At 36.8% G+C, this 23,952-nt stretch overlaps 9 protein-coding genes across 24 annotated transcripts; 7 read left to right on the top strand and 2 right to left on the bottom strand.

The window, feature by feature from the left end:
- The first annotated feature begins 188 nt into the window (after positions 1-188).
- LOC115562993 (uncharacterized) lies at positions 189-1,046 on the top strand. The gene is made up of 3 exons (XM_030385269.2): positions 189-513; positions 573-746; positions 797-1,046. The coding sequence occupies exons 1-3, from the start codon at positions 256-258 to the stop codon at positions 968-970; spliced, it is 606 nt and encodes a 201-aa protein (XP_030241129.1). The 5' UTR covers positions 189-255; the 3' UTR covers positions 971-1,046.
- A 939-nt stretch (positions 1,047-1,985) lies between these two features.
- On the top strand, positions 1,986-2,710 carry LOC115562977 (uncharacterized). Its single transcript, XM_030385234.2, has 3 exons — positions 1,986-2,243; positions 2,303-2,476; positions 2,537-2,710. Exons 1-3 carry the CDS (start codon positions 1,986-1,988, stop codon positions 2,708-2,710), a joined length of 606 nt encoding a protein of 201 aa, XP_030241094.2.
- A 1,125-nt stretch (positions 2,711-3,835) lies between these two features.
- On the bottom strand, positions 3,836-5,969 carry LOC115562986 (zinc finger BED domain-containing protein 4). Its single transcript, XM_030385258.2, has 3 exons — positions 5,622-5,969; positions 4,572-5,555; positions 3,836-4,515 (listed from the first exon to the last, which is right to left on the bottom strand). The coding sequence occupies exons 1-3, from the start codon at positions 5,856-5,858 to the stop codon at positions 3,910-3,912; spliced, it is 1,827 nt and encodes a 608-aa protein (XP_030241118.1). The 5' UTR covers positions 5,859-5,969; the 3' UTR covers positions 3,836-3,909.
- A 101-nt stretch (positions 5,970-6,070) lies between these two features.
- LOC108649746 (mini-chromosome maintenance complex-binding protein) lies at positions 6,071-8,034 on the top strand. The gene is made up of 3 exons (XM_018098779.3): positions 6,071-7,263; positions 7,322-7,565; positions 7,624-8,034. The coding sequence occupies exons 1-3, from the start codon at positions 6,071-6,073 to the stop codon at positions 8,005-8,007; spliced, it is 1,821 nt and encodes a 606-aa protein (XP_017954268.1). The 3' UTR covers positions 8,008-8,034.
- Positions 6,428-9,695, bottom strand: LOC108649755 (acyl-coenzyme A thioesterase 9, mitochondrial). The gene is made up of 3 exons (XM_030385259.2): positions 9,384-9,695; positions 9,085-9,324; positions 6,428-9,025 (listed from the first exon to the last, which is right to left on the bottom strand). The coding sequence occupies exons 1-3, from the start codon at positions 9,565-9,567 to the stop codon at positions 8,058-8,060; spliced, it is 1,392 nt and encodes a 463-aa protein (XP_030241119.1). The 5' UTR covers positions 9,568-9,695; the 3' UTR covers positions 6,428-8,057.
- A 640-nt stretch (positions 9,696-10,335) lies between these two features.
- On the top strand, positions 10,336-11,253 carry LOC115562992 (glutathione S-transferase 1). The gene has a single exon (XM_030385268.2). The coding sequence runs from the start codon at positions 10,542-10,544 to the stop codon at positions 11,202-11,204; it is 663 nt and encodes a 220-aa protein (XP_030241128.1). The 5' UTR covers positions 10,336-10,541; the 3' UTR covers positions 11,205-11,253.
- Positions 11,254-11,415: 162 nt separating this feature from the next.
- LOC115562991 (uncharacterized) lies at positions 11,416-12,362 on the top strand. Its single transcript, XM_030385267.2, has 2 exons — positions 11,416-11,693; positions 11,763-12,362. Exons 1-2 carry the CDS (start codon positions 11,495-11,497, stop codon positions 12,329-12,331), a joined length of 768 nt encoding a protein of 255 aa, XP_030241127.1. The 5' UTR covers positions 11,416-11,494; the 3' UTR covers positions 12,332-12,362.
- Positions 12,363-12,576: 214 nt separating this feature from the next.
- Nhe3 (Na[+]/H[+] hydrogen exchanger 3) lies at positions 12,577-21,551 on the top strand. 16 transcript variants are annotated; one of them, XM_089257101.1, is made up of 15 exons: positions 12,577-12,675; positions 12,932-13,230; positions 15,429-15,553; positions 15,648-15,836; positions 15,907-16,196; positions 16,753-16,894; positions 16,993-17,301; positions 17,362-17,473; positions 17,533-17,686; positions 17,744-17,795; positions 18,502-18,537; positions 18,816-19,009; positions 19,068-19,176; positions 19,244-19,360; positions 21,360-21,551. In XM_089257101.1, the coding sequence occupies exons 2-15, from the start codon at positions 12,942-12,944 to the stop codon at positions 21,435-21,437; spliced, it is 2,196 nt and encodes a 731-aa protein (XP_089113227.1). In that variant the 5' UTR covers positions 12,577-12,675; positions 12,932-12,941; the 3' UTR covers positions 21,438-21,551. The 16 variants fall into 16 exon arrangements, with proteins under 16 accessions (XP_089113227.1, XP_089113226.1, XP_089113225.1 ...); XM_089257100.1 differs by having other exon boundaries at positions 12,604-12,826; XM_089257097.1 differs by lacking the exon at positions 12,577-12,675 and adding an exon at positions 20,702-20,723.
- Positions 21,552-22,138: 587 nt separating this feature from the next.
- Positions 22,139-23,126, top strand: Nse1 (SMC5-SMC6 complex component Non-SMC element 1). Its single transcript, XM_018098786.3, has one exon. The coding sequence runs from the start codon at positions 22,278-22,280 to the stop codon at positions 22,974-22,976; it is 699 nt and encodes a 232-aa protein (XP_017954275.1). The 5' UTR covers positions 22,139-22,277; the 3' UTR covers positions 22,977-23,126.
- Positions 23,127-23,952: the final 826 nt, after the last annotated feature.

Below are 23,952 nucleotides of genomic sequence, written 5' to 3'. Positions count from 1 at the left end.
ACTAGCACTGTCTACTGATACATAGATGTATTTAGATCTCGTTTATTGGTTCTGTATTTTTGCTCTTGATCATCAGACGAGTTAATCTAGCCCTGTTTGTGAGTGTCTGTGAGCGCGTATATGTTGACATACGTATCATACATTTGTAACAGAATTTATTGTAATTTTTAGCTGGCTTCTCCCGAATAGAGCACATGCTATAAAAATCAGAACGCGTCAGTTTCAATATTCCAAAGTGAGTCGAAAAATCAAACGATGCTGTTCCAAATAAAGTTTCAATACGCAATTTTCGGCGCGATTTTATTCACATGGCAATCGAGTGCCTTGAAATACCTATTCGTCCCTGAGGATGATCAGTTCTACAGCGAGTGCCAAAATTCAGCACTTAACGTCCTTAACGTTCATGAAATGAGCGATATGTCAGAGTTAACTTTTACCCGAGAGGACGATAAAATAACAGTTTTGGGGAATGCCTCCTTTAAGTGGAACATTCAACCAGGCGATCGTGTTTTGGTATTTTCAGTTAACATTTTTTGAGTCAATTAACATCCTTAAAATGTCTGTCCATTTAGATGAGCTTTCAATTATTTAAGTTCGATCGTATAAGCTGGGTGCAAACACCTTTCGGTATGACCATTGCTGACATCTGTCCCATTCTGTTTGACAAGCCTCAGTATTGGTATAAGTATTGGACTCAATATATAACCAATAAAGAAGATGTTAAATCCAAATGCTTCTACCCCGGAGTAAGTTTACAAAATTGATATACTTATAAATATTTACATTGTTCTTGCAGTCTAAATTTATACACGAACCGTTTGTTATAAACCTAATATTCGATGTTACTGGACTGCCTTTACATGGACGACATAAAATTGTTGTAACAATCAGGGCCTTTAACTGGATGAATATGGAACGAGAAACTAGCATCTGTATCGAGCTATTGGGAGAGTTTGAAAGGCTAAATTAGAAAAAAATATGACTATTAGTTAGAAGAGTCCGATAAGTCCTGAACAGATCCTCCCAACTGGAACACTTTAATTTGGTATGCTTATTGTAGCTATCCATTTTGTATGCTTAAAATATGTTAATTTAAAATGTTAGTGATCAAAAGTCGCCAAGTTCCTAATAAAAATTCTAATCAATAAATTATAATAAAGAACAAACGAAAAGATTTTATAACAGATATTTATTACAAAGTTGAAATTTGTTTAGCATTTAAACGAAAATCTTAGAGACTACTTAATATAGATAGTCCTATCTTTTGTCTGCTTACCGATTCACATATAGCTCACGTTTGTTAGTTTATCGCCCGACCATAGAGCAATTTTCTCTAAAAATAATTAGAATACCGAAAGCTCTTAATATTTATCTTAATCCTGTTAGATTTAATTACAAATTTTTTGTTATACATAATTATTGTGATAAGTAAAAAAACTCCCATTTCCAAAGCGATATGGTTTCCCAAGCCAATCCTGATTTTATGCATGCAGTGTAGGCAACACTAAAGAACCCGATGAGATGTCTGCTTCTGATAAAAATAATAGTTTAGGACAATGCTACTGAAATCTTAATATTGAAGCTATTTAAGAAGTGTCAACCAATCCGTCAACCAATCCGTCAATGAGCAGCGTTCAAGGAACTTATCATCCTCGGGCACTTTGAGCTACATCGTTTCACTATGTGCGTTTCATTTTCGAATTTACTTTGCTGTCCTATGAAGTGATGTTTTTATACGTTAAAGATTGAATTGTATAATACTGATAAGTGGCCAATAGTTAGCCATGTGTTAGTTCGTATTGTTTAGCTAACCTGAAAAAGGTGGTAACAGATGTTCATTGTAATTAGGGTAATGTAACTGACTGAAGATTAGCTGTAACGGAACTTATGGTATTTTCTATCTGGCCACTCCCGCCTAGAGCACATGCTATAAAAACCCGAACGCGTCTTTTTCAATATTCCAAAGTGAGTCGAAAAATCAAACGATGCTGTTCCAACTAAAGTTTCAATCCGCGATTTTCGGCGCGATTTTATTCACATGGCAATCGAGTGCCTTGAAATACCTATTCGTCCCTGAGGATGATCATTTCTTCAGCGAGTGCCAAAATTCAGCACGCAACGTCCTTAACATTTATGAAATGTGCGATGTATCAGAGTTGATCTTTACACGGGAAGACGATAAGCTCGCAGTATCGGGAAATCTCTCCTTTAAGTGGAACATTCAAACAGGCGATCGTGTTTTGGTAGTTTCAGCAAAATTCTTTAAGTGGACAAACATCCTTGAAAATTAATTTCTCTTCAGATGAGCTTTCAATTATTTAAGTTCGATCGTATAAGCTGGGTGCAAACACCTTTCGGTATGACCGTTACTGACATCTGCCCCATTCTCTATGACGAGCCTCAATATTGGTATAAGTATTGGACACAATTTATAACCAATAAAGCAGATGTGAAGGACGAATGTATTTACCCCGGAGTAAGTTTACTAAATGTAAATATACTTTCTATACTATACTATTTTGCAATTTTTTTTCAGACTAAATTTATATACGAGCCGTTTGTTATAAACATAATATTCGATTTTACTGGACTGCCTTTACATGGACGACATAAAATTGTTGTTACAATTAAAGCGTTTAACTGGATGAATGTGGAACGAGAAACTAGCATCTGTGTCGAACTATTGGGAGAGTTTGAAAGGCTAAATTAGAAAAGTATGAATATTAGTTAGAAGACACGCTTTAATTTGATATCCTTATTATATAACTATCCATAAAATATGCTAATTTAAAATATTAGGGATCAGACATTTGCCATGTTCCCACTATAAAAGTCTAACAAATAAATTATAATAGAACAAACAAAACAAGAAACAAACAAACAAAACAAACATATATATATATATATATATATATATATATATATATATATATATATATAAGAGTCTTGTTTTGTTTGTTCTATTATAATTTATTTATAATATTTATTATATATATATAAAACAATATGTGGACATTTGTGTAGCATTTAATTGTAAATCTCAGTGGCTACATAATATAGTCCTGTCTTTTTTCTGTTTTTACATACACAATATAAATATGTTTCATCTGTCTACCAATTCATATATAGCTCTCGTTTGTTTGTTTGTTGCCCGATTGTGGAGCAACTATATTTATAAATAATTAGAACAGCGCATGCTTGTAATACTTATTTTAATTTGTATATCTGACACATCTCTGTTAGTTTAATTACTTTATTATGGGTTGTCTCATATCAGAACATTTTATTTTCTTTATGTAATTATTGTGATAAGTATCAGTGTTATAACTTTTTGCCATTGGTATATTACAATCTCCATTTCAAAAGGCAGAAAATAAATTCCAAATTTAACTGATTAAAAATAGAATGAGGTTCCCAAAGCCATTCCTGAATTTATGTAATGTACTTATATTAAATGCCCCAATGATATGTCTGACTTAACCCTTGCTACTGATAAAATTAATAGTCTAGGGCATTGCTACTTAAATCTGGAATCAGGTCAGCCAGAGCAATGCATTAAGTTATTGTGGATTATGGATGATATTACAGCACAATTAAAAGATATAGGTAAAAAGAATAGCTTATATTGTTATCTTAATCATAAAATGATTTCTGAAAACAATGAGTTACATATTTGGGTAATTAAAGTGGTTTTTATCTTCAATTAATTAAATTTATTTCAATATGCAATTGATAAGTACATTTCAATCATGTGTTTCCTTTTGGAAACAATAATAATTTTGCCTAACGTGAATATTGTTTAAATTGAAGCTTAAATTTAATAAAGTTTTCAGTAAACAATATACCTAACTTAATTTTAGTTTATTTTCCTTTAAACACCTCAAATTCATCTGCATTTAAATCATATAGCTAAACTTGCTCTAGGGCTTTCAAGTTTGCTTTAACAAATAATATTTTGGAAACATTTTCAGGACAGAGACCCACTTGCATATCACTATATAGGCTCTTAGATATATCGAATAGACGATCGCTGGCAATGCTGGCGGCAGGCGTGGAAAGATAGCGCCTAACAATTGGAAACAAAGCGCTGTATTTATTATTGGATCGCCACCAAGCGATTGGATCACTTTGCCGCTCGACTCTTGGCTCAGAATTGTATAAGTACAATAGGTTTTTCAGTTGCGATTGCGTTTGCGAATGCAATGATGTGGATGCTTCAGTACTCGTGTTGGATAGTGTGAGCATATTGTCAAGAAAGGAATCGATTTTCGATTCGTTTTTAACATTCGAGGCTACTTTTGCGATCTTCATTGGCGGCGGCCATTGCTGCATGTGAGTTCGACATAGCTGTGCCAATGCTTCCTCGGTCACCAGCTGCATTTCCTGATGGGTAAAGAATGCTTGCTTATAACGCGGATCCAAATACGTGGCCATTAGGTACTTGATATCCGTAGTAATTGTGGAGCATCTCGATTCCAACTCCTCGAGCAGTTTTCGCGCAAACGAGCAAATGGTCTGTAAGATAATCAGAGTTAAAATTTGTTACATTCCTTATAAGCATTTCACTTAACCACTGAAGACACAAAATTGTGGATATCTGTCCGAAGGGAGTCACGTAGTGCAGCTATTAGAGGTATGACTGAGGAGGCTGTCGCAGAGCATCCACTCAAAATATTGACAATTTCCTCAATCGGCTGTATGACTCGTTGACCCAAATCAATATCCAGCCATTCATCTGGATAAATCTTCACCATATTATATTCCTCGGCATAGAGTGAGAGAGCATCCTTAAGCTTGAGCAAGCGGCTTTTCAAACGAAAGATCGAGTTCCAATCCACGTGGTTGTGTTTATGTTCCATCAATTGCAATGGCTCGCGATTCAATTGCTTTTCATGAATATATTTTAGATGATTGTATGCTATGGGAGATTGCTCAAAATGTTTCGCAATTTGAAGGCATTTGGCATCTAGTTGCTTAAGATGCTCATTTGATTCAAGAGCATATTTCACACAAAGCTTTAGTAGGTGTACATTGCACTCTACTATAGAGCCAGGTGTACAGGTACCCTCATCTCTAATAATGCAGTTAATCTTCTCCTTGGGTAGCTGTAGCTCCTGGCAAGCATTTGAAATTATGATACGAATGCGACAAGCAACATCGTCTGTGTGCCGTCCATCTAGAGCTTCGCATTTCAAGTGGAACTGCTTAGACTGGAAGTCATTGGAAATTCCGTGACAACTTAAGTTAAGTAAGCCTTGGCCACCAGTTCGCCACGAAATGCTTGTGGCCAGGGAAACAGAATCCAACATGACGAGTTGTTGTTTCAGTTGCGTTTGCATCCGCCGATATATGTCTTGACATAACATATTCTCATAATAAGTGACAGTATTAATTGCATATCGAGGCTGCAGAACTTTAATAAAGTTCACAAAGCCAACGCTATTTATCAAGCTAAAGGAGTAATCATGCTGGACTATCATTAAAGCCAATTTCTCATCGCTCGCATATGTTTCGTCTGAGTCGCTTACTCTTTGAACTTCCAATGGATCAGCATCCTGGAAAGAACATAATTAAAATTGTTAGAGTGAGCTCCTTGAAAATGTGTATAAATTTTTTTTTACGTGTAATTGCAGGTTCGTATGAGCGGATGCGTTATCATTTATTTCCGTTTTTACCATGTACTTGATATCATTTTCGGATAACGTTAGAAATTCGGCAGGATGCTTGCTCTTCAGATGATTTCGGAGACATGTTGTGCCACGGCCCTTGCGTGAATAATTTTTGTGGCACAGGCAACAAATTGCGACAGTATCGCTTTCTTTATAGAAAAAGTTCCAAACTCGGCTCTTTTTGCTCATTATTTCTTTTGCGGATACTCCGCTTTACATCCGTTTCATCGCAGCCCTATAACACAAATTACGATAGCACAAACAACGATTACGATAACTTCTCGATTGCATGCAATTAGAGTTGTCTTAGCTGTAGACTTCTATCGAATTTGTTCCATCAATAATATTGTAATTTGGCGCGCACGCGACTCAGTAATAACAATTATTTGTTTATGTGAGCAATGCCTTGCAACATGGAATTACCACGCACTCCAGAAGAACTGATAGAACAAGACATTGCAAGCTGGAAGGAATTACTCAGTGATTTTACGAAATGGCACTCTATTCCACTATTAAATCACACACCTTTGCACAAATTGAAAGATCAGGGCTTGGTACGTTTTCGTGGCATGGTGCAGGACATGATGGATCCAGAAATCTACTTGGAACGCTACGAGGTAAAATTAGACGATGGCAGTGCCCGCCTACAGCCAGGCAAATATCGCGACTGTCTACGACTAGGCAAAGGTGAACAACTGGACTACAATGCCGAGAACAATGTGCATGGCGAGCGACGTACACTGTTTGTGGTCTCAGTGCCGGGTCTCAATGACTGGGCTAAGGAGCACGAGAAGCAATGTAACCCACAGTTTGAACAGTTGCCAAGTGTTGGAAGTGGTGTCAAACGTGCGTTGGATGATCAAGAAGATATGGAAGTGGACAAAGCAGATGAGTCTAAGGGCATTAGCTCAGCCAAAAAGCAATGTGTGAGTGTTGAAAGGCAAGCAGAAACAAATGGTTGTAGTTCCACAGTGCTTGGCCCCGATTACCTAATCAATTCACCACTGCCTAGTCGCCCAAGCATGGCCTGCATGGTGAAGGTCTATGAGGACTTTGATAAATACACCTTAAACTCGTTGATGGATTTCGTCGGTTTTTTGTCTGTCGATCCAGCATTGGACGCGTCCACGTTGGACGTTGAGGTTATGAAGGATGTGGAAAGCCTAGCCGAGCTGCAAGCACAAAATCCATCTCCTTTTCTAATACCACGCCTGCATGCCTTTGCTGTCAAGTCTTTGTGCCATGCCAATCCGATGCTGGACGAGAGTTTGCAGCAACCTGCTGCGGTCGAGGCGCTACATGCACCACAATCTTTGGAGACCATACACAAGGATTTGCGCATGCTGCTCAAACTTTGCCTATTTGACGACGAGCTTGCTGCCGAGTATCTACTGTGTCATTTAATTTCTACAGTATACAGCCGATCTGAGATGCAAAGCATTGGAAAATTCACACTAAACATCTGCAATCTGCCCAAGGAGTGTTTGGAGCACTATACAACGAAGCTATATGAGGTGCTCGAGCTGTTGGTGCCTGCTAGCCACTATCTGCCTATGACACTGGAAACCATGAACACGTCAGCCTTTACGCCAAAGTAGGTACAACTTACATTCCATTGTGATGGTTAACAGTAAGCTATTTACGTTCCACAGAAAGGACTATGAGACGAACAAGCTAGTCTCTGGGCTGCTGCAGCTAGCGCCCCATACGCATCTGGTGCTGGACGAGACGCGCATGCAGCAGGGCAAGCTGGAGGCGAATGGTGTGCAAGCCGTACAGCATCTAGCGAATCTCATTAACAATCAGCAGCTCAAGTGCGACTTTCAGTATTATCAAATCGATTACAATGTGGATATTCCGGTGCTGGTGCTCAGCGAGGGACGCAGCATGCTACCGGTATGGGATTGCCATGAGTACTCTCGGTATATCTCTAATATGCGTAGTTTATTTACAGAGCGATTTTGTGCTGCCCCTTAAGGCGGATGAAAAGGCTATTCAGATATGGGAGGAATCTCTAAAAGCTGCCTTGCACTATCTGCAGCCAGGACGTTTGCAGCAGTTCCGCAACTACTTGACTACCTCGCGGATTGGTCAGTTCAGCGTTAGCGAAGAGCACACGGAAATGATACAGCAGGAATTTGTTGATATGCGCAAGGCGAATGTGAAGAGCAATGCCGATGATCTACACTGTCTGTTGGTCCTATCGCGTCTACTGGGCATTGCGCGCGGTCATCTGACACTAGATAAGGAAACCTGGCACTTAGCCACAGAGTTTGAGTCGAAGCGTCGCCAGCGTTTGCAAGCACTGCCTAAATCCAGCGCTTCAATGCGAAATTAAATTAAAGATCTATTGTTATTTTAAGTAGAGTGTTTATAAAATGTTTTTTATTAGGCAGACTTTTCGGTTTTTTGAAACTGCTTTAAATTTCTCAATCGATCCTGTCTTAACTTCTGGAAAGCACGAAACTTCTTGCGACCGTTTATATAGCACAACGACTCTTCATACGTAATTGGCAGCACCTCTTGGACATTTCGCTCAGCCTTGTAGATGAGAAACAACGCATTTGTTGTCAAATGCGACGAACTGTTCTCCTGCAAGACTTCCACAATTGTCAACAACTGAATATACTTCTTATAGGTATAGACCACGTACGCTGTTAATTTGATAAACGAGTTCACCTTCACTGGACTATAGAATGCCACATCCGAGATGCACTCGATCAGTGGTCGACCGCCAGCATAAAGACAGGCGGTAATCGAACTGATCTCTACAGCAGTTCGCATTACGAATCCCCCAAAAATATGATTGTGCAAGTTGCGATTATCGGGGAAGGCGCGCAGCAAGGTAGTCTGATTCGATTCAGACATCCATCTGCAATTGGCTGGCAATTCAAGATTGTACATATCATTAGCATTTGTGCCCTGGGTACGCTTGAAGATCTCGAACATTAGCTTCTCATCTTCTTTGGTGGGTCGGATGTAAAGGGCACTCTTTGAGTGTTTGTGCTGGCGTGCTTCAGACCTCTTAACCGATTCCTTGTAGCACGCCTTCTCCTTCTCATTGGCCGGAGCTAGTGGATTGATTGGTGCCGCTGCTGTATTCGTTGCATTGCGTGCGACCACCACAAATATGGCTTTGAGGATGGTTCGAAAGTTTTGCTGCAAGTAAATGGTTATTTCCATGGAGGTCATGCCAGTCCACGAGACATGGCCACACAAGGATATGTCTTCAGATGCCGAGATCTTATTGCTGTTTGAAAACTCCACGCTCTCGACCAGCACCGTGACAAATATATAGGGCAACGGTATGCCCTTGGGCAAAGTCGGCACACTCGTATGACGATGACAGATCCACACTAAGAGCCTGGCATATGTAAGCGTCGTATAGTTCTTGGCAGCATATCTATTGACTTACCCGCAAACAAATCCAGCTCCTCCATCAGTCGTCCCATACGCACTCGACGCAAGTGATTGACATAGCGCTCTCGATACGAACTCGAACTCAGTGGCAATATCGCCGTTGTGAAAGAATCGGCCATGCTACGACTTGGCAGATCCTCACGCTTTGGTGTATACTTCAGCAGATTTGCCCTACACTTGGGTATCGTATAATAGCCCGGCTCCAAACCAATTTGTTTCCGTATATTTTTACTCACTACGAAAAGAGAACGCTAGAAACGGTATCGAATCTAGAGCAGATTTGGTCATATTTACCATCTGACATTGTGCCCGAACAGTGACCAGACTGAAAGGCATCAAATTCACATGTATCATGCCAATGGTACCGAGTAGCAGACTGATGTAGGATCTGCGAGCAAACAAGACGCGTTTTACATCGAGATCGCAGGAAACGGGACGCGGTTAACACAGATCTGGGTTTTCTTAGCATCCGGACCATCCTAATCGATCATTCACATAAATTGTTTCCAATTTTGAATAATATTCCAAATACGACTTTAATTTGTTTTGGCATATTTAATTTGAATATTGCTGTGGGAAAAATAAAAAGAAAATGGTATTTAGGATACAAATGATTTTTCAATAGGAGAATGGATGAAAACACTTCTTTTTTAGTTACAGAACAGCTGAAGTACATATTTCATGATTTTGAAATCAAACAAATACGGAAATCAATAACTACAAATTTAATAACTTGCAATATTTTTGTGAAGCTTGAGAATTTTTAATAATTACATAAACGTTTCTATGATGTAACAAACCCAATATTATCTTTGTATGTATAAAAAAATAAATTCCATTTTGAAGTACACTAGGTTAATAGACAAGCAAAAATCAATTTAATGATAATAATGAAATTGATGACCATATCTTGTTTACAATTAGTGAGGGTGGACAAAAGACTATCTGTTAAGGTGAGAAAGTTCTATACTTAATATTATTTTAAATTTCTTTTTATTTTACGTGATGCTTAATTGAAAACATTAGAGAAATAGTTTATTAACTTTCTGAGCCCATGCGCTTTTGACTATGATATTCCCTATACTCTTAAATTCCAAATATATAAATATAGTGGGATCTTTAACTCAATTGATACAAAGATAAAGCGTTCCAATTCAATCATTTAAGATATCATTACAACAATAATATTTACAATGAATATTTTAGTTTGATAATGTTCTAAAATTAGCCTCATTTAATCGTGAACACATACGCCTTGTAATTATGTGTGAGCAGATTTCGAGGGTATGAAAGTGCGATATCATCGTTATGTGCCTAATTTGCTCACTTTAAAGCTTGGCACTGTTATGATCCACACTTGAATTCCACAAACATACAAATTTATAAGGCTTGTCAGCTACAAATTGCCTTCAGTCGAATTGCTGGAGCTGATACGTTCACGTGTGTAACATAATGTCGAAGATCGTGCTTTACGGTATTGATATGTCGCCGCCGGTGCGTGCCTGTCTAGTAACACTTAAAGCACTGGAGGTGCCCTTCGAATACAAGGTGATTAATTTGGGGACAGGCGAGAATCGTTCGCCGGAATTTTTGAAGATGAATCCACAAGGTACGGTACCCGTGTTGGATGACAATGGTATTATCGTAACGGATTCACATGCCATATGCATATACCTGTGCGAGAAGTATGCTAATACCGATGCACTATATCCTAAGGATCTGCTGAAACGCACAGAAGTCAATCAGCGCTTGTTCTTCGATGCCAGTGTCATCTACAAAGCATTGTGGAATGTGAGCAGCGTGTTCTGGATGAGGGGTATCACTGAGGTGACCAAAGAACGGACTGACAACGTTCACGAAGCTCTTCGCTTGACAGAAACTCTGCTGGAGAAACCATACATCGCTGGCGATACAGTGACCATCGCTGATTTCTGCTGTGCTGCCACTGTCTCATCTGTGCCTGCAGTTTTTGATATTGATGAACAGAAATATCCGAGGATTACCGCTTGGCTGTCACGTCTCAGCGAGCTGCCATATTTTGAGAAATACAATAATACCGGAGCCAAGCAGTATTCAACATTCATGCGAAGCCAGTGGACCAAAGTGGAGCTCTAAACGTATTATATACAACGAATATTTAATTTTGTCTTATTTTGTATTAATATATATAACATGCATACACCAAGTAAATTATATATTACATGTGGTCACTTTTCTTAAGTTAGAAAGCCACAATAAATAAACATGGTAAAAATTGATATCAGTTTGTATTTCATTGCAATGCCGCTTCATTACTGAGGTGCATATCGCGCACAATAATTTTCTTTTATTCGATATACATAACAAGAATCGGTTGAGGAAGCTAATCGATTTTTCTGTGCTAGCGAAAGATAGAGATAAGCAAAATGAGTAAAAATAACAAAGTGGTTTGGACCGATGAAATTCTGCTTTATATTATAAAACATGTGAAAGCAGCGCCATTCGTTTGGGATCATTCCCATCCACAGTTCGCATATAAATCAAAAAAGGCGAAATTCTGGTCGCTTCTAGCAGACAAAGTTAACACTTATGGTGGATTTTCTTCTACCACACCAATTACTAAAGGTAAAATAGATACATACATATGGATATTGAAGCTGCAATTATATTAAAGTAAAAATCTGCTTATTCTAGAGGCTTTACAAAAGAAATGGACAAATATGAAAACTTACTATTTGTTCGAAGAAAGCAAATCGAGGCGGATCGGTGCAGATGCCGAAAACTGCAGTACCACCTGGAAATTTAGGCTAACCTTATCATTCTTGAGTTCAGTTCTGGATACACCAGCACGAGCGCAGCAAAACTCATTGGCAATGAGCACATGTAGGACAGCACAACCTCCGACTGCAAGCGATAGTAGTTTTGATCTATCTGAAGACGATCCACTTGCCACACAGGAATGTCAACCACCAATTACCATAAAAACGGAAGAGCCGTCAGTTGAAGATTCACTATTTAATGAGCCTGCTAATGAAGAGGAAACCATTTTGCCATCTGCCCGGAAGAGACCAAAAGAGTCACCAATCTTAGAAGTGCGAGCCCCCAGAAAACCACACCAATCGAATTTTTATCATTATGGTATGACGATTGCCCAAGATCTTGATCAACTGGATGAGGACTATAAAATTGATGCAAAGCTGGAAATAATGCAAATTATTGCCAAATACAAGAGAGAACAGTACTTAAATCAAACCGATAGCTAAGAAAATAAAATTAAAAAAAAAAGCAAACAAATGTGTGTTTTTGTGGAATAGTTCCGTCTCATATAGAATCTTTTGTTGAGAATGTTGACACAAAACATAACAGAATTTGCCAACCACAACAAAAGACAAAAAATAATCGTAAAATTTAACAGCACTGAAAATCGGCCGCAAGACTTCAAAATATCGATAGCTACACAAACAGCTGTGATTAACAGCAATGCAAGCAGCAGCTTTCTAAGGAAACTACCTTCTCTGCACAGTGTAGTGTAATGGTTCTTAGTATAAGAGCGTATAAGAGGCGAGCATAATGTCAAATAGAAATTTGTTGTGACAATTTTAATAGTGTAAAATATATATTTTTTATGTAACAAAAGTTAAAAGAATAAAATATATAAAGACGGGGAAAACAGATAGAAACTCCGCGTAAAAGTGCCTGTGTGCACAGACGCAAGCCGCAATAGCTGTGCGCCAAATCAATTTACGGCGTACATAAACGTAACGTGAAAATCGATTTCAGTTTTCGTCTGCTTGTGCCAGTACTGTGCACACTCAATCAATGTACAATTGTACAATTCATTTCATTCCACCTTTGTCGCACAGCAAGTGCAAAATGCACGCTTACTCAGGCCAGGCGAGGCCAATATTGAATCGCCGCTGCTGCAATGGCAGCTGGAATAGCTGGGCGCTGCGCCTGTTCACGCTGTGGGCCCTCATCTATGGCTGCAGTGCAGCCGATACGGACATAACGCTCGATGCCAAAGCGACGCTCAATCATCGCATTCAAAGTCTCGATTTGCTGGTATTCGTATTTCTGCTAGCCCTAACTGTATTAACCATTTGGCTATTCAAACATCATCGTGTTTCGTGGCTACATGAGACTGGATTGGCTGTTATTTATGGTAAGTTAGCGCAACGTTAGCTAACTTGGCTTTGGGTAACCCACATACTCACACACACAACACATGCTAATTGTTGGCTATATTTTGTTATTATCGTACATTGTTTTGGTAATTTCATCATCAATTCTCTATGCTCTTCCTCTTCGATCAGTGTCACCTGCAGCTTTCATTGTCGTCTTTTTGTCCCTCTATCATTCGTAATATGCTCCGCAAATAGATAAATATATGTATGTATGTATGTATATTTTTGTATAAATATATATGTATGTACATATATGTATATGTATATTATTTTAATACGCAATTACGTATTTTTACACTATTCGTGCGATTCTTAAAACACACAAAAATCCAAATTGGCGTTTGCAATCGGAACAGCAAAGCTTTAAAGTCCCATATTTTAAGCACATAAACATTTCGTTGATATACGAACCTGTTATTTAAAACCCTTGAATGTACTTCCTCATTTTTCCCTTGAATTCTGCTTCTACTTGTGCTCAGAAATTTGCAATTCAGCGGCATGTTTGTCATTATAAAGTGTGCATGTTTTGATTACAGTGCCTATTCGCTAAAGTCAACTAATCAAATCAAAAGTTTTAACACAATTTATATTCACTGGCGCTCTTTTGACCTTGCCTTTGAATTTAAAAACACATGCAATCTTATGTCATCTTCAATAGTTAATTGCATCTGTTTTTCTCAATACAATCGCATTTGTTGTTTTGCTTTGGGTTTTCCCCCAAATGATTTGTCGTTTTCCATTTCTTTGGCGTTTTTTTATGAATTTTGCTTTTAATAATAAAGTCTGCTATCGGTACCAGTCGAAAACAGGAGTATACGTCATACAGAAGTGTAGAGTTACCATACAACTAATATGATAGCTCACTATGGACGTGATTTATATACATATATGTACATAATTCGCGCTAATTCTTTGTCTGTTTGTTTGTCTCGTCTGTCAAACCCCTTCAAGTTGTAATCATATTTATTTAAATACTTAGAATGAGTGAAGTCGTCAAAGACCGTCTGGCTATATCTGCGTATCAGTCAGCCCATCTGTATTCTTTGTAATTAACGAATAGAGTTGAAATAGTTCTGTTTTGAAATGCAGCTTTTCTGTTGTATTAAAATATAATTCTAAGTAACAATAAAAATCGATATGGTTATTTTTATTTTCGATTGGGATGACTAACATATGTATGTACCTCTACAGCTACATATTTATTCCGAATTTCTAAGCTATACCCTCGATAATCAAACAAATTGCAAAAATTTTTTTTTATTCGTCTTTCAGGAAATAATATCTAATACCACTTCAGTCTAGTAATATTGCTAACAGTTCCATAACAGGGCATTTTCTTGGCGAATATGCCAATCTTGCACATTCATGCTTGTTTAACTTTTTAATAAAATGAAAATTATTAAATATGCTAATTAGTCAGTCCTATCTGAACACAGTCATAATACAAAATTTGATTAAGAATGAAATACTATTATTATAAAAATAAAAAATAAACCCAATGCAGATAAGACTCCAAGACTTTTTGGCAGTGCTGATAAGTATGTTCTGGCTGATAAGCGTGCTCTGACTTGGACTGTGCAGTGAGTCAACAACTTGAGAGTATATGTTATAAATGTATACTTGTTCTACACGATCTTATCAACATATTGCCCATATAGACACAATTCAGCCGGCAGCTGATCCGCATTCATTAATAGCATTTTCAAAGCTAGCTTTGTGATAGGTCAGGCAATAATGAATGAGCCTACGCCTAGAGCATCAAGAAACCTCTTTGATCCGACTCAGATTGACTTTTTGAGACTCGTTTCATTTAAATAATTAAAGTGCTTTTAATATAAAAATTATTACTACACGATCAGTAGATAGCAGCCTATATACATTTGCCCCTGTTCAAGTTCGGACTCATACATGCATGAAATACATGAGCCGTATTTCCCAAAGGACCTATACATAAGAGCTTGAATATTTACATGAATCGGTTTGAAAGTCTGACCCATTCGACTCAAAAATATATAGTTCCCAAAGGATTTAGATATCAGCTAATTATTTATTTTTTTGTGATAAGGATAGGACCTATATATAAGCTAATAAAGATATTTTTTTCTATCTTAAATTTCCACTCTTAAATGAGAAATACCATGTACCTAACTGGAATTGCATTTTCATTCAATTGCAGGCTTAATTGTGGGCGCCATCATACGATATGCGGGCACAAACACCACCCTGGTGCACATGCAGGTGGAGCCGCAGGGCGTACCCACCTATAATGACAAATTGCCACCGGACACACTGTGGTTCAAGGTGCGTGACACAGCTCAACACGTTTGCTTATGCAATTAGAGTCTATTGTCATTTAATTTGTTTTATTTCTGTTTCTGTTTCTGCTTCTCTTCAGTATCCGGTTAATCAAACAAATTCCACAAAGCTGCCCGAGGGTGTGAAGACATATGCGTACGTGTTCCGTGGGCAGGTGTACGATATCGAGGAGAACGAAATCGATTTGAAGGCCACATTCGATCCGGAGGTCTTCTTCAATATTATATTGCCGCCCATTATATTTTACGCTGGCTACAGCCTAAAGAAGGTATGTGTGTGGATATACATATGTATGTACGTAATTTATGTATGTAATATGATCGTAATTGCATTTGCAGAAATACTTCTTTCGCAACTTGGGCGCAATCCTCACATTTGCCATTGTGGGCACCACCTTATCGGCGTTCCTAATCGGTGGCCTGATGTACGGCTGTGTGAAACTGATGCCAAAGTACTTGAGCAGCAGTTTCACATTTCTGGACACGCTGTATTTTGGGGCGCTGATATCGCCCACAGATCCGCTCACCATACTGGCCATATTCAACGATCTCCATGTCGATGTTAATCTATATGCGCTTGTATTGGGCGAATCTGTGTTGAACGATGCCGTTGCCATCGTCTTGAGCGGGTGAGTTAACATCTAATTTGAGTTAATATATGTTGTATTTATATAAGAGAAGTGTTTCTAGTATACTATAAGATAGATTGAGGTGATTGCAATCAATTAGGAAAATGTACAGACTTCAATTATATGTTATACATTTAGGCATTTTTTAAGACCCGTTTCAACTGCTGCACATTGTAAGCTATATGCATATATGATGTGGAAAAATGACGAATTGAAAAATATCTGCTTATAGTATATGGTATACTCGCAGTTTTATAAAAATATTATTATCATCAATTAGGAAGCTGAAAAGATAACACGCATTTGTATATTAATGCTGAGTTGCTTAACGCCATTAAATACTCTTTATAAGTAATATGTATCTCAATGGAAATTACTGGGCAATTTTTTCTTACTTCTTTTAAACGGAAATGTGTTGCTGGAAATTCCTTATTGGAAATATTAAAACAGCTTAGCTTATTATTTTGCCTTATCAGTTATGTTATATGTCTAACTAAAAAGTGAAAAGAAATCCGTTTAACTTATTTGAAATAATATTACTACGGAATGTTTACAGGGCAATTCAGAACTATGGCGAGCATTATTCGAATACGGGAGAATTCGAGACTACGGCATTTCTGCGTTCGCTGAGTGACTTTTTCACTATCTTCTTCTTATCTCTGATGATTGGCGCTATGATGGGCTGTTTTACGGCATTGATATCCTTTTTTCAACAAAACAAACAAAAAACAAAGCACATGTATTATTGATTTTTCAGCTGTTAGCGTATGAATTGTATCCTTAACTCCTGCCACACTTGACCAAGTTTACGCGTGTTCGTGACTTTCCGCTGCTGGAGTCGGCGTTGTTTGTGCTCATGAGCTACAGCACATTTCTGTTGGCCGAGGCAACGGAGCTGACCGGCGTGGTGGCTGTATTGTTTTGCGGCATTTGCCAGGCGCATTACACGTACAACAATTTATCGGAGGACTCGCGACAGCGCACCAAACAGATCTTTGAGCTGCTCAACTTTCTGGCCGAGAACTTTATATTCTCCTACATTGGCGTCTCGATGTTCACCTTTCCCAAACATCATTTCGATGCAGGCTTCATAATAACGGCTTTCGTGAGTTGTATACTCAGTTGTAAATAATATTTTCTTAAATATCTTGTATTTTTTGTATAGATATGCGCTGCTCTAGGACGTGCTGTCAATGTCTATCCTCTGTCCTGGCTATTGAACATCAAGCGCAAGCCAAAAATCTCAACGAATTTCCAACACATGCTTTTCTTTGCTGGTATTTATGAGCAATACAGATAAAATTTGAATATGTTCATTAAACACCATTTTTTTTAGGTTTGCGCGGCGCTATGTCTTTTGCCTTGGCCATTAGAAACACCGTGTCCGATGCTCGACAAACCATGCTTACGGCCACATCGCTGATTGTCATATTTACAGTCATCATTCAGGGCGGTGCGGCTAACTTCTTCCTCACCTGGTTGAAGATACCGTGAGTTGAGAATGCATACCGCTTAAATTTATCTTGATTGTAAATCCCTATTTGCAGCGTTGGCGTCGACGAGGAGACTGAGCAACTAAATAACTATCAGGTACACAGTGTGAGTATCAGTCGGTTCATTATTCATTTGTTTCTTTACGCCAAATGTGACTACATTTATTTTTGGGATTTATTTTTTGCAAAAAGCCTAAAGAAAGCACGGCTAAATAAACTATATATTTATATAATATAAAGCCAGTTCTATATTGCTCTCTACAGTAAGATTCACTGTAAATTATATTAGCATACACTATTTGAAGTTGCTTTCTGGCTGTAATTGGTTTCAAGCTTAGCAGTATTTCAATTAAAAACTCTTTGGAATTATCTTTTACATTATATTATTTATATAAACAAAAACTTAAATTTTTTAGGTTGAGCTTAAGTTTTTTAAATTTTATTTAAAATGTTTTTAATTATTAAAAATTGCATTCGTTTTTATAATATACTAAATATTTAATAATATTTAATGAAATAAGAATAGTGTAAATTTAAAATATATAAAAGGAAAGATTTAGTTAAGTTATGTAAAAGAAAAGGAACAATGTAGATACAATCTTAGGTACTTTATCTAAGTATTCTAGTGTATTCTCGAAATGAGAAGGCCAAGCTGTCTTTGATTTGTTGTAGGGACAAATTCAGCTTTGATTCATTATGCATTGCCATTCTCTGCTTTTGATCATTATGCATTTGACAACATATTCTCTAACTTATTTATTTTGTACGATTCTGCGCAATTCATGCCATTTTGCATCTATTAAATAAAAAAGGTTTACAATTCCATGGACAATTCACATTCGGCTCCGGTACGTTGACTAACAAATCCATTCAATTGCAATTTTCTGTGTGCTTCCTCCTCGTCCTTTGTCCTCGTGTCACATGTGCATAATACAACACACACGAACAAACACTACATAAATACATAATACATTGATTGAGTTATCTTATTTTTATGAGTTGGCTTACGTACTCTTATGGGCATTTTATAGTTATTGTTATTGTTTTTTTTTTTCTGGTACTTACTTTTAAATCACATCCCTACACATCACAAAGCGCTAATCTTGTTCCGTTGAAATCTGTTCAGTCTGATGGCTATTTGCAGGACGTGGAGGGCGGCACCGGTGGTGGTGGGCGTGGCAAGGCACGCCTATCGAGTGGCGCTGACTCGAATCTGGATACGCCAATCGATGGCAATGCAGCGACAGCGGCATGCGGACGACGGCGCAACAGCCACGAGAAAGCGATTCTGGCTCGAATCTGGGGCAACTTTGACACGAAGTGAGTAGCAGTCGAGACATGGCTTAGGACTAAGAGTACAGGCTGACCCATCTTACAGATATATGAAGCCGCTGCTGACGGACTCGCGGCCCACACTGCTGGAGACATTGCCCGTTTGCTGTAATCCCATTGCCAGGCTGCTAACTACCACGCAGCAGTTGACGCAGGTGAGTGAAGAACTCCTTATACCAAATACTTGCACTCAGCGCTTTATTCGAGACATTTGATTTGCAGGATGGCAGCGAGTTTCGACGAGTCGATTCCGACTCGGACATATGCATTGACAACGACACTGGCAATGGGCTCAGCCAGGATGGCCTTGCTGGAGGGCGTCGCAATTCGATAAATCGTGTAAGTATTCGGTACATGGGCGACACTCAGAACCTACTTGCTAGCTACAGAAATCTTGAATGAAGCACCAAAGACTAATACCATGTAGAAAGAGCAACTAACTAATCCAAATAATATTTATAATAACCAAGAAATCAAAAACAAAGTGAAAAATAAGTTTACATATATATGTATATATGTATATCTAATAGATATTTTGGCCACGTAGACGCATTGTTATAAATGAGATTTATATCAAATCTAATATTACAAATTACCTAACAAGTATATATATATATATATATATATATATGTATATACAAATGTATATATTGTATATGTACTAAAAACGAGATTGTGATTTATGTTTTTAACTCTTTTATTTAAAATAACAGTTAATTTTTGTAAAACAAAACCAAAAAAAACTGTAAAGGTTTTAAAAATTGAATCTATTATTTTGTATATCATTATTATTGTGTTATTAATTAAAATGTATAATTATTATATAATTTCAATACGCCAAGCGACTTCTAGTCTTAATGCATATTTTGTTAATATTACATACTATTTAAACTGCATGGCTAACCAAAAACCAACAAACCAATAACCAAAAACCAACAACAAAATATATAAGTACAAAGAAACCAAATGCAAAATGTAACTTTCTCAGCTACAAAATATTAATTTATTTATTTGCTGCGGCATCTTTCTTTCTATATCTTTCCCCCAAATCATCTTAACAAAATAATAATAAACAACAACTACTACTACAACAACAACAACTCATGCGGACTTTTTAACCATTCTTTATATATATTCGGTTTAACGGTTACCATCTACCTCTCCAACTGAAACACTCTCCACACATCTATCTTAACCAACATATTAAAAAACAACAATAGTCAATATTAAATGAAACTAATCACATTGCAAACGAACTCAGCTTGGTTACTAATAATTTTATGTAATCATTTGGAAACAACAACTTTACGAATCAAATCTAATCCCTACTCGAATTTAACACAACCAATTAAACTACTCCGATTAATTTTCTATTGTTATTATTGAAATTATTTGCGTTCGATTTATAAAATTTGAATCGTTTCCTTTTTATTTAACTTCTGAATGACTTAATAACTCTCCGTGATAAGTAAACGTATTTTTATTGTCGGCCTGTCCGATCGCACAAATATTTGAAATATAATCTGGTTAGGGGTTTTTCATGTCCTTCCCGCAAATAATTAAGTTGAGGTTGACTGCCCAGGAATGTCTATTAGTGGCACAAGCACAAAATATTGAAAAGGCTTTTTGTATTTAGTAATTATTATTTATGTTTATGTATCTCACAATCTTATTTCTTAGAATCTAACATGCGACTAACCATGTAAGTATACAATTATAAGTTCATTATCATTTACTTAATAAAGAATATATATTGCTTGTTCAATTCAATTATAATTTCATTTCGGAGTTTTGTGTTTACAACTTTCGAAATTTTCTCTTATAGGTCACAACCGAACATAGGAATGTTCATATCTAAGTTGATTTGTTGCTACATACATACACACATATTTATGCAATTGGTCTCATTTAAGATGAAAATTTAATGCGTACAAATTAGATTTTTATTTTAAAATTTGTTTTTAGTTGTTAAGAGTTTTGTGATTTGGATTCTAGTTTACAATCTATGAGTTACTTTAATCATAATTTTGTTGAAAGTTTAATTTGTATTTGTATTGGTTTTATATAAAAGGATATAAAATACATACTTCTAGCCTAAAGTGTAGTTCAACTGAACATATAAAATTGAATAAAAAAAAAACAAAATAAATAAATTGTAAAATGTTTATGAGCAAAAAAAAAAATACTCATAGCTTTATTATATTCCCTCTCTTTTTATTTGAAATCGCTGCTGCATTTTATAACATCTGAATAAAACCAATCAATGTATAAACATTTTAAAATATGTATAAAAACTATTCTTCAAAATCGTACCGAAACAACATACACAAATCTCTAGATGGAAATCCTGGAACATGTCCAAAGTCCGGTATCAACGAGAATCAGGCTATTAGGATTTTATGGAAAGAAGTTATAGAAACTATAGAAATAAATAATATTTTTATTTTTTTTTACAATAGATTTATAATTGTATTGAAATAGAAAATGCTTTCAAAATTGCCGAACAATAATTAGTGTAAATAAAAATATTTTTAAAACTGCTTTAGATATGTAATTGCGTTTTCAAATTATACAAAATCTACAATTTATTAATGTATATTTTATTCATGTATATTTAATAATTGATACGCATTATTTGCACGATAAAAGTGTATTAAAAAACTTAATATATTCGGTTTTCAAATTTAATATTCTCTATTTAACTCTTTCTAAAGATATAACTATATTATTTTACTTAAAGCAAAGGTCTTATAGACATTAATAATATAAACTGTTGTGCTATTAATTTATAAGTTTGAAATCAATAAAAATTGAAGACTACCAAACAATTGTTTTTGTTGAATTCGTGATTAGCAAGTCTGCATTATCAATTTTTGTACAAACTAACTTTTTAAACATTCCGCCTTTTAAAGCGTGATTGCGGAAAGTAATCGATAATTGCTGAATAACAAAGTAACAGCTGGCAATCAATCGACAAATTAATTGTCAAGGTATGTCTTATTTAAATTTTAAACTACTTTGATGAGTAAAATAATAGATTCATAAATTTATTACACATGTATTTATTTTTTTAACGTAAGAATTTCATTTGCAGCAAAGCTCATATAGAAGTAAACTACAGCACGCCACAAGTAGCTATTACTGCAGCCCTGGTTAGGCGCGTCGATTTATTTTGCCCAACTTACAATTCTGCATTTTATCACTAACCAGTGGTTTTGTTTACCAAAGCCAAAGTTACAAATTACTCAAAGATAGCATGGAAATTGTAAAACGGACGTTTTTACGTGCTTGTATAAATCACAGCTGCCTTGATCATGATCAAATCGACAAGATATTAACACCGCTCTGTGATCAGCATCAAGTGACAAAACCCGCGAATCAGGAGGCTCTGCACGAATTCGCAAAAAGCATCGAAAATACGATAAAGGATCTTAATCAATCGCTGACCTTTATGGTTCATCCTGTAACTGGCAAGGAGTATTTGGTGTTTACCATCACTGATGCAACTCCTGATAAACAGAGTCATCCCGGTCTGACGGCAGAAGAATGTTTCTATTTTTCCATTCTATTGGAAAAACTTGCCCAGCAAGATGACTGCCACATAGCCTGGAACGAGGCGTACTCTGACTTAGATTTCAAGGGCTCAACGAAGCCGCCCAAGAAGCTGCGCATGCAAACGCTGCTCCAACTGTGGACCGAAATGGGTTACTTCCTGGAGTCAGGCGACAGACTCTATCTGGGTCCACGCAGCATCGTCGAGTTCGAGTTTTATTTGCGCTCCAACTTTGCGGACACGATCAAGGAATGTGCCCTATGCAAACAGCTGGTGCTCTGGGACGTCAAATGCACAGATTGTAACACTAAAATCCACAGACTTTGCATACGAAAGTATTTACGTACCCGCTCCAACTGCCCAACCTGTGGCAACAAGTGGTCCACGCGTCTAAGTCAATAAGCAATAAAATATTTAGCAAATATTTAGCTTAAGCTGAGAATATTTTAAAACACTTGTAGAGATTTTTATACCCTGAACCCATTGAAAATGGGAAATCAGGGTATAATGGTTTTGTTAAAATGTATGTAACAGGCAGAAGGAGGCGTGGCAGACCCCACAAAGTATATATATTCTTGATCAGCACGATGAGCTGAGTCAATTTGGCCCTGTCCGTCTGTCTGTCTGTCCGTCCGTCCGTCTGTCCGTATGTATGAACGCGTCGATCTCAGAAGATATAAGAGCTAGAGACTTCAACTTTTTTTTGAAATGTCCGTATATATCGCGCGCATATCGAGTTTATCACTAAAAAACGATAACTCATTCCGACACTTTTTTATCGATAAAAAACCTTATCGAAGATCACTTAAAAAATTATATCTCCTACATCTTTCAAGCTAGAGTCTCCAAATTTAAAATGTATATAAAGATGTATTTTATACAATTTCGGTTTTTGTTAAAATTTACCCCCCACCCCTAAATTCACCCCCTCACCCTCATCTTTGTAGAAGTCGTATATCAAATACTAGAGACTTTTGCTTCGGTATACACATACATTTATACATCATGATTACGTTCTGAAAGTTTCATTACGATCGTACGACTAGAAATTAAATTATTCCGCAAATAAGTTCTCATAATATTGCCAACACTGCAGCGCAACCCAAGCGCAATCGCCTGTATATGCGTGTGTTTTTGTGTGTGCGTGTGTTTGTTTGTATGCGTGTGTGTGTGTGTGCGTGTATATGTGCGAATTATTATTGAAATATCAGTTGCTCGAAGGGTTCAGGGGATCTCGTAGTCGAGCAGTCTCGACTAGAGCTTTCTTACTTGTTTTTTTTACTTTTTAATAAATATATTACTTTACAAAATAAAGAATCAAGATATATATAAATATTTAATACATATCTCTTAAGGATGTGTTAGCAATTATGTTTAA

Source organism: Drosophila navojoa, chromosome 3 (assembly GCF_054131105.1).
Source record: "Drosophila navojoa isolate 15081-1374.11 chromosome 3, UAZ_NAV_1.0, whole genome shotgun sequence".
Classification (NCBI taxonomy): domain Eukaryota; kingdom Metazoa; phylum Arthropoda; class Insecta; order Diptera; family Drosophilidae; genus Drosophila; species Drosophila navojoa.
This window is presented reverse-complemented; position numbering and strand designations above follow the sequence as displayed.